Raw genomic sequence first — 9959 nt, 5'->3', positions numbered from 1 at the left:
CTCTGGCACCCATGACCCGGATATGGATTAACTGGTTGAGGATGGTGGGAGAGTTTGATTACTAGATTGTAGTAAACTGTACTGAAAGTATGTGTTATTTTCTTTGTAATTATAAAGTCACTGTCTTGCTTTAAATTTATCTGGCAAGTTTCTGTATTTTATATAGATATATACTTACTTATTTATTGTCACATCTTTCACACACAAGCAGACAATATCTTGATCAACCTTTATGATATTTTGTATTGTGTATAATTTTGTCTCTGTTAAATGAAAAAATATTATTCATATCCTGACTTTCACTTTGTAGATATTTTCTGCCGCTAATTTTAAAAGCACCCTGGGGTCAATATTCTCTTGTTAGAAATTCATAAGAGCATTTGCATACAGTAAGTTTGAAGGAAAGACCACATGCATGATTTTAACAAGGTTTTTTATCAATATTATAAATTAGATATTACCACTTAAATCAATGACTGCTGATGATTCATTTTACTTTAACAAAAAACACACGCAAAACAATTACAAGACTTGAATCAGCAACATCTCACAAACAGAATATTTTAAATAAGCAAAACAAAAATATGACACACTTTCATATGAAGAAGGAGAGAGGCCAGCTGATGCCATTTTATCATAATCCTATTCAATTTGTTCTTTTAGAAACAAAATAGATTATTAAAAAATGTTTGTATCAGTCTGACCAGAACAACCATTTATTGTCAACAATTCACCAGACAGCAAAGTTCAGGAAACAATGGAATTCAAACATGTGCAGATGTTTTTTTTTTTTTTTCTAGAGGATCAATCTTAAAATTATTTTAAAAGGTTGGATGGTGCTGAGTTCAAATTTGTTGCAGTACTTTTATCCACAGCATCTTACAATGAATGTGCTTTCATTAACTTTTGAGAGCCAGTAACACTGAGCATTTGTATTCCCGTGCGGCTTGCCATCCCAGTGCTAACCAGGCCTTAACTTGCTTAGCTTCCGAGATCAGACGTTTTCAGGGTGGCATGGCCGTAAACCGTTCTTACTTGCAAAACCACTGCGTTTTTCATTGAATCACTGCCTGCTATCAGCTCTCTGAAGTATGTAAAGTACATCAGTATGTGAGAATGAAAATGATCTTATATAAAGTCATTCGGATAGCACTGCCCAATTTCCTGAAGCCGTTTTCTTGATGAAATTCCGCCGACAGGGGTCACTAAAGGCACACTTTGAGAATGACAGCTGGTGGGTCTTACTGCCTTCAAAGCCTCATGCTCCTTTCCTAATCATTAGGCTTACAGGTAGATGTTCTCAAATTAGCACTGGCAGGGCAAAATAAATAGGAGAGGGAGGTGAGGAGTGTTACCTTCATTCGCTTCAATAATACTAATGTCTCTGTAGAGCCTCTATAAAAGTGGCCCATTTCATACACATTATGCTTGTTACAGAATTTCTGAGACATCCCGAATGCTAGTTTCCTCTGCAGAGAACAAATAAATGCAGTGCACATCAGAGTAGGTTTCCATTTCTGGGCTTTTTTGATTATTTGATATATAAACTATGATAAGGTGGCCGAGTAGTTAAGGTGATAGACTGCTAAGCCATTGTGCACTTCACGCGTAGGTTCAAATCCCATCCTCGTCATGCATCTTTGGGACTGTGGTAGCCTAGCAGTTAAGGCAGCGGCCCCGTAATCAGAAGGTTTCCGGTTTGAATCCTGAGGTGCCACTGATGAGACCAAGATATAACTTTTTGGCCTTAATTCTAAGTGGTATATGTGTGGAAAACCAGGCACTGCTTATCACCTGTCCAATATAGTCCCAACAGTAAAGCATGGTGGTGACAGCATCATGCTGTGGGGGTGTTTTGCAGCTGCAGGGACAGGACGACTGGTTGCAATCAAAAGATGAATGTGGCCAAGTACATAGATAACAAAAAAACTCCAGAGTGCTCAGCACCTCAGACGGGGTTAGAAAATACATCCTATACACGTATAGGGTGAAGAATCATCTTCACTAGCTAAACATTTACATGATCAACTATAATCTGAGATGTACAAGTGCTCAGACTGTCACTTGTTTTGTATAAAAAGGATTGGTGTTTTAAAGTATCCTTTTTTTTTGCAGAAAAATGATGTAAAATCAGTATTCATTTCAAATGTGTAATGGATATAATGAAAGGTCTGATTCAGGCAGGACCTCGTGACGGATGAAACGACAACACCGACCGCTGACCTCGCTGGACACGCCCCCGGGGGGCGTTCCCGCTCGAATGGGCGGTCGCAGGCGCTCTGCGTGAGATAAGAAACCTGGCCGCAGACAGAGGCGGATCGTGTTGACAGCACGGGCTTCTGGTGACTCCTGTACCTTACAACATGTCCTCGACCAGAAGCCCTCTCTGCGCCGTAGCACTTTTCGCCTTTGTAGTTCTTGTTGTGGCGTTTTCCACGAGGAACTGGCGCTCGGAAGACGCAAAGAAGACTTTACTGGAGGAGCTGCGCGCGAGGCAGCAGGAGATCCTGCCCTTTTACCCCACGAAGGACGGGGACACGTTATCAGGGACGTCCGCGGGATCGGACGTGGACGCGGTCGCGTGCAGTCAGCTTGCTCGCATGCAGATCGCGGCTCTTCTCGGTTCGGGTTACACGAAGACCGTGGTGCAAGCGCTTTTACCGCCAGGACCGTCAGTCGCGCTGAAGTCCGTCAACCACCGGGGCTCTGACATGCGACAGTGTCTTGAGCAGTTCCACGATCCCATGGGCTGTCACCAGCTGGTGTCTTTCAAGCTAAAGAAAGAAATAATCTTGCTTCAGAGGCTGCAGCATCCAAACATCATAAAGGTATGACGCCCAGAACACAGCCAGGATGGAAAAGCTAGGATTACAAATTGAGTTTTGCTCCTAAATCCAGTGCCACAGAGGGACACAATGAACCTCTGTGGAGCAAGTATTTCTAGATCAGTCTATTTAATTTCACTTAGCTAAACTCGATTTGGCAAATTATTCTAACAGGAGCCTTTGTGGCACAGATACACACTACATTTTAAACCTCAGTAAAGTTAGCAGTGAGTTCAGTAATCGATAGACATTCATATGTCTCTTACTTATTAAACAAAAACATAAAAAAATCCACTTTCACAAAGTTGTGTATGTCTGTGAACTTACACACACACATTTGTTTTACTTTATTCTTTTTTATCAATTGCTGAAAAATGTGTGAATTGTGAAAATGTTAAATAATAGTGCCACTCAATATTAATGTAAATTAAATAATTCAATTTCTTTCCAGTAGGAGCTTTTATTTTGATATATCATGCTACATTATTTTGCATTTTAAAGGTCATTTTTAAAGCATGACTGTGTGAGGTTCTTTTAATTTGAGTAACAGCAGCTTTTTTGACATCCCCAGCTCAAAGGTCACTGTCAGGACGGAAGGACGGGGAGAGGAATCACTGCCATTCTGGAGCAGGGAACCCCGCTGGAGATGATCCAGCTCCTGCAGAGTCCCTGGGAGGAACGCTTTCGGGTAAGAGCCCTCCTGCGTCCCCCTCCTCCTGTCCTTTTCCCAAGAGTGTTAATCAGGGCAGCCCCCCACCACCACAGCCTCCCATGGGGAGTACCTGCTGTGGGGGGATGGGGGTAACATTCCTGGGCCGGAGAAGATTAAGTCCTGGCCTTCTGTCTCCCAGTGCAGGTCAAAAAATGGTCAGAGACAGATGAGTGGGCCTCAACTCTATCCATCTGATATATCTATCTCTGTTTAGTGGAAAGTGATCCTTTGCTAATCGCTGTGTTATGTGAATGAGGAAAAATCACATGGGTGTATAGTTTCAGCTCTGTCACAGCAACTGTTTAGAGCTGAATGCTTTGAGGGGGTTACCTAACACCACCGATATGCTTCCCTGTGTGGTACAGTCACCTTCTGCCAAGAGGTTGGCTGGCATCACTGACTTCTTCACGTTTGTTGCAAGCACTATGCGCACTCTCTCTCTCTCTCTCTATATATATATATATATATATATATATATGTATGTATGTATGTATGTGTGTGTGTGTGTGTGTGTGTTGACTTCAGATCTTATCCAGAATCCATTTATTTCTGAGGAAATTCTCCAGTTCTAGAAATGATAAGCAATGGAACTGTTTCTGACTGTAGCCTTTTTCTCTCAGGTCTGTCTGGGCCTGGTTAGGCTCCTCCACTACCTATCACAGTCTCCTCTGGGCTCGGTGGCCCTGCTGGATTTCCAGTCCAGACAGTTTGTGTTGGTCGATGGGGAGCTGAAGCTGACAGACCTGGATGACGCCAACGTCAAGGAGCCCACTTGCCAGTCTGATTCAGACTGCATGCTCCAATTCCCGCTTAGGAATTTCAGCTTCCACTGCTCAGAGCAAAGAATCTGTGAGGGCATGAATGAAATGAGGAATCTCTACAATGCCTACAGGTGATGTGAAAACCATTCTCCTGTGTTTTATTTAACAGGCTGTTTTACAAGCTTCTGGTGTGGACTGTGCTGTGACATTTCCGTGTGATTTATGTCTGTCTTTGCTGGATTAACTGCAAGTGCTGTTGTCGACTGATGTGTATCAGACGTGTGTGTGTGTGTGTGTGTGTGTGTGTGTGTGTGTGTGTGTGTGTGTGTGTGTAATTGCGTGTTGGGTGGATTTATTGCTTGTCCTGTGGTTCGAACATGCATGTGATATGTGGTTGTGGTTTGGGTGGAGTATCTTGTAACAGTGGTTCAAGCTTCTACTGTTTCCAACCATATACAGGTATTTCTTCATGTACCTACTTCCTCATCAAGCACCACCCATGTTGCAGCCTCTGGTCAAAGAGATCATGAATTCAACAGGTATAAAACCCCAGTAACCCAGTTGTTGGTCATAATGATCATAAATACATAGGTTTGCTTTTTGGAGACTGTGAATGTCAAATGTTTTTTCTTTAACTGGTACAACTAACTTTTTAGGTGAACTAAAAAAAGGCATTGCCAGCACATTGGAGGCCTTTGAGGAAATCCTCCATATCTTCAAGTCAGGACATCACCTTGAGAACTTGCCTCCCCTTGTTATCAGAGGTAAGGTTTTGTGGGCTGAAGTTGCTTACTTTTACTGAAGTTTAACTTAAATATAGAAATAAATGCTCTTTAAAGTACACTTCGAATAACGGTGCATCATGTTGTTATTTGAGAATATATAGAATTTGACATATATAGAATGTAGAGATTGTGTGAGTGTGTGTGTATATATGTTTTTTTAAAGCATTGCTCTGCAGATGTGTTAACACTTGTAAAACCTTGAAAGTAGTAACCTAACCCAACTTCAAGAATAGACAAGACACTGTCAGACCTTTCCAGAGGATGACCTTAACTTTGACATCTATAAATTACTCTCTGGCCAAGTTCAGCTTTGGAAAATGACTTGAAGTGTGGCTGAACATGGACATTAGTGCCTTAGACTTTTGGGGCAGACAGATGTGTGGGGAACAAATCCCTCGACTTCAGCCTCTTTGTGTCACTGCTCAGTGTTTTTGCTGGGCTGCTTGGTTCTCGGTTACTGTGCCTGCACACATGGCTACCAAGAGCAACGAATGCAAACCCATTCACAGAAACTCGGTGGGTTGCTCATGCAGATGGAGGTCTGACAGTGTACGCGTATGCTTGCGGTTCTGTGGGTGTGTGTATACACAAAGTCACATATGTGTTTACATGTTCCCATTCACGTGCTAATGTTTTACAGATGTTCTGGCTTTTTGCATTGTGGCCACTCTGCTCTGAACAGCTCTACAGATTTTTTTTTTCTCTCCCTGCATTTGCCCCTTGCTTTACTGAGCAGATTACGTGGCTGTGCGCGGCGTGAGCAGTGTGGGAAGCGTGAACTACAGGTGCTGGCCATCGTACAGCCATCAGGGCTGTGTGCTTTCGGTGCACAGTGTCACGGAGGCCGCTGATATTTGCAGATCCCAGCCACAGTGCAGCAGCTTTACTGTTCAAGATCAGAGAACGTGGACAGGTAAGCACTGAGACTAGTGCCAAAATTATTTCTTATAAATTGATCTTTATTTTCTGTAAATTGATTTATAGAATGCATAAGTGTTGCTTAAAATTTGCTATACAACTCAAAATATGTAATCTATTTAGCAGCATTGTTTATTGCCTGCTACATCTTTCATTTAAGTTTCACTAGTGGTTCAGTCTTCATTTCTCTTTGTATTAGTTGAGTATTGATTTAGTTTTTTATGTTCTTATTGATTATCCTTTGAAAAATCGAATGCACTTGCATAGAATATATCTTCCTAAAGTTTGTGTTTCTGTTTTAATGTGCTTTTCATATTCATATTCATATTCATCTTAAATAACAGAGACATCTCTCTCCCTCTGTCCTCCCCCATAGGACGTCTCCTCGCCTCATTCCAAAGCAGCTTCAGTCATCTTGTTCCAGATGTGAATTCTGTGGTGTATGTGCGAAAGATGAAAGCCTCACTCGTACAGGCGTTATGAGTGATGGAGGCTCGGGGCGTGTCTGGGGGCTGGGTGGAGGGGGCACGGAGTTGTCTAAGGAAAATGAAGGTGATGTATTTATAGAGATTTCATCCAGGCCCTGTTTGATCTGACTGCCAGTGCCTGAGTGCTGCCAGGACACATTTAAAGGGATTTCCCTTCAAATGTAATTACTTCTCAGAAGATGGCAGCCTGTTCGGTTTCTCCTTCTCTTTATTTTCCTTTTGTGTTGGGTTTGCATGAGTGGCTCAGCCTCCAGTGTCACGTCCTTGCACTCACTTTGCCTGCAAGGAGGGAGAGTTGAAGACAAAGAAGGTGAAAAAGCTCTTAGACAAAAATGACTTTGATGTTCATTTCGCTGATGAAAACTTTTGTGAAATTTGTGTACTTTCACCCTGTGGGTGAAGACAGTGGCTCACTGCTGTGGATGATTCTGTGAATCAGATTTTTTATGGTCATAAGTTGACATTGTAAAATAATTTTTCTTTGTAATAAATGGTTTATGTTATAAATTATTATGTTTCAAATATTTACATTACAATTTACACATCAGGAGCAATATTTCCTTCCATGAGAGCCTCAAATAACTTCAGCCTACATGTGTAACAATTCCATCATCGGGCACATACCCAGCGTGTAGATTTTACAACAAAAAAAAAACTCAAATGTATGCAAATAATCACACGCAGGGGTCATTACAGCTTAATTATTACATGTAAATGCCTATTTGAAGGCTCCTTTATAATGGAGTCTAGGCTCAGGTTTTGCATAATGTTTTAAGAGCATTAAGAACAATTAGGGTAAATTTCCTGTTAGCACATGAATAGGAGTCCCATCTGCCCAGTTAAGGGAATTCCCATTCACTGCGTCGTGCTGTAGATATGCAGAGATAAGGCCAGGCCCAGAGGTAGGCCCAGGAGACCCCAAGGTCTGAATGAGAACTCTTTGTTTCATGTAAACACCCTCACAGTGTCCAGCTCTTAGCTCACTGATAATACCTGTTGGGTGACCCCTCACTGACTGACAACAGGGGAAACTGGAATGGCCTGCAGGACATATCAGATAATGAACCTACAGTCTCCAGGCTAGGGCTGGGGTCCATTTTAACAGAAACTGGACTCACAGCCCTCCAGGTGACTTTTTCGGTTGAGGCACTGTCATGATGAGGCGGCATTACAAATTACATTGGTTTTCTATGCATTGGTTCAATATGTATGACTGCCCCAATACGGATTGCTGTTAGACTACACAAGCAGTTTCTAAATTCACCTCCCGGCTGAAATGTCTGGCGTGGTGTACGTTTGTCTTGGCTCTGATCTCAGGCAGGAGATCCTGGCCATGAGTTTTGCTGTGTGTTCCAGTAGCAGAATTTGAAAGGCATTCATCAACGTCCTGGAACTGAGGCCTCATTGGGGCCGTGCAGCAGCAGTCAAATGTGTCTCCACAAAAGATCTATATGTGAAAAATAAACTGATCTTTGTTTCTGGCAGGTTTGTGTATGGATTTATAGCAATGTTTATGGACATTTTTGTGTCTATCTTATTTATCTCATACAGTTTAGTTTAGTAGTGTTACACATTCATAAAAAAAACCTGAACAGAAACCTCTTTTTATGTTTTCTTCCCCCAAGACGCTCACACTGCCTCCCCCTCTGGATGCAGGACTTGCAACTTCTATTTCACAGGGGTTGTTTTCTGACTTCTTACCCAAAGATAATACTGCCATCTACCCATAATCCCCTCCCCCAAAACTTTCACCCACACAGAGTCTCTCTGTTTCCGTGGTAAACTGACAGCAGTGGCACTCTTACCATATTTGAAAGAGATTGTTATTACTTCCCCCTCCATCTCTTGCGTTCTCCCTCCCTCTCTTCCCTCTCTCCCCCACTGTGGTGTGTTTCTTTAGTTTCCAGTTTCACTCGAGTTGTTTCCATCATTTTTATTCATGGCCTTCATCTGGAAATGATATGCCATAAAGAGGAGGCCGTCAGCAGATGACGAGGGAATGCGTCAGTGGGGCATTGGTGGCAGTTTTGACCATTCTTTGAAGGAACAGATGAGAATCTCAGCCTGCTCTCTCCTGCTACATTATATACGGTCTCTTCTTTTAGGTTTTGAGGCTTTCAGGCTGCCTGGAGGGTGAGCATTGTGTTTTTTCCCTTTGGTGCCTTAATGAATTTGGTAGGTTCCAGAAATGTCTTTAAAATACAAAAACATAAAAAAAATAAGTTATTCATTTTTGGAGCCATTCAGCAGTTTAGCAAGTAGGGAGTCGTTTTGTGACAGTGTTAATGATTTATGGCTATAAGCCCCAAGCAACTCTTTTTTTTTTTTTTTCTTTCCTCTACCTCAGTCATGCACCAGTTTTAGATTAGTGTGGTCTTTGAGAAGAGAGCTCAAAATCTCGCACATGAGTCATAGAATCTTCCGAGAATGTACTTTGTACAGCACCAGGTCTTTGCTACTGAGCTGGCTTTCTTATTTGAAGCCATGTCTCTTTCTCAAACATCCCCTCCCCACACACACACACACACACACAAAAACCATCCATCACTCCAGAGCTGCACCTCTGTTCCAAGCCCTCCAGCCCCCACCTCTCTCTGTATACACACTCAGCTACTGTAACTCATCTGTGCATCGCAGGTCCTTTCTTCTTCCCGGGACCCAAGGGCAGGGCGGCACAGAACAGAGGAGACCGGGAGAGGAGGGAGACAGGAGGAGAGGTGGGGGTCGTAGTGGTTGTTTGGGTGGTTGTGCCTGTGCCTCCTGCTCCTGCAATCAAAGCATTTTTGACCAGTGGCCTCCTCACCTTGTCATGCTTTTATGGCTCATGCCTCTCTCAGTAGGACAGCACCTCATGATGAGAGCATGTGGGAGGGAGAGACGGAGAGAAAGTGGGTGGGGGCTGGAAAAGAATGGGGGAGGGGAAATGGAATGGCTAGGGCATGGGAAAAGTATAACAGGCAAAATTCAAAGCATCTGATTATCATCTGTTGCATGAAAAATACTGTAGAGAATCATGACAAAATGCTATCTAATAACAAACCACATGTGGAAAACAATCAAGATATACGGATTCTAAAAGGTCTGGCTGCTTTTCATACAAAATCTTATTTCAATTTATGGGTTGCTAATAGCCTAGTGGGAAACACACTTGCCTATGAACCAGACAACCACATAGTCAGAGGTTCAAACCCCACTTACTACCATTATATGCCTGAGCAAGACATTTAAACCTGAGTTGCTCCAGGGGGACTGTCCCTATGACTGTAACTACTGATTGTAAGTTACTCTTGACAAGGGTGTCTGATAAATCCCATACATGTAAAAAAAAATTAATAATTAATTCAGCGCCCTCCAATTAATCTTAGTGGGCTGAATGGCCTCCTCTTGCTCATAACTCTCTTAAAAGTATTTATACCAAGCTCAATAAAATATAATATGTAAACACGTAGGCTGAACTATAAGATTCACAT

At 42.4% G+C, this 9959-nt stretch overlaps 1 protein-coding gene across 1 annotated transcript; it reads left to right on the top strand.

The window, feature by feature from the left end:
- Positions 1-2280: 2280 nt before the first annotated feature.
- Positions 2281-6999, top strand: pkdccb (protein kinase domain containing, cytoplasmic b). Its single transcript, XM_028989865.1, has 7 exons — positions 2281-2828; positions 3397-3513; positions 4158-4429; positions 4758-4837; positions 4955-5062; positions 5820-5996; positions 6378-6999. The coding sequence occupies exons 1-7, from the start codon at positions 2364-2366 to the stop codon at positions 6482-6484; spliced, it is 1326 nt and encodes a 441-aa protein (XP_028845698.1). The 5' UTR covers positions 2281-2363; the 3' UTR covers positions 6485-6999.
- The last annotated feature ends 2960 nt before the right edge of the window (positions 7000-9959 follow it).

The sequence above is a fragment of the Denticeps clupeoides genome, chromosome 1, assembly GCF_900700375.1.
Source record: "Denticeps clupeoides chromosome 1, fDenClu1.1, whole genome shotgun sequence".
Classification (NCBI taxonomy): Eukaryota; Metazoa; Chordata; class Actinopteri; order Clupeiformes; family Denticipitidae; genus Denticeps; species Denticeps clupeoides.
The sequence above is the reverse complement of the archived record's forward strand: the minus strand, read 5'-3'. Positions and strand labels throughout refer to the sequence as shown.

Excerpts from the sequence above, each read along its gene's own strand:
- pkdccb (XM_028989865.1), top strand. The coding sequence starts at position 2,364 with ATGTCCTCGACCAGAAGCCCTCTCTGCGCCGTAGCACTTTTCGCCTTT. Across the intron at positions 3,514-4,157 it reads CCTGGGAGGAACGCTTTCGG|GTCTGTCTGGGCCTGGTTAG; the intron begins GTAAGAGCCCTC and ends TTTTTCTCTCAG. Across the intron at positions 4,430-4,757 it reads AATCTCTACAATGCCTACAG|GTATTTCTTCATGTACCTAC; the intron begins GTGATGTGAAAA and ends AACCATATACAG.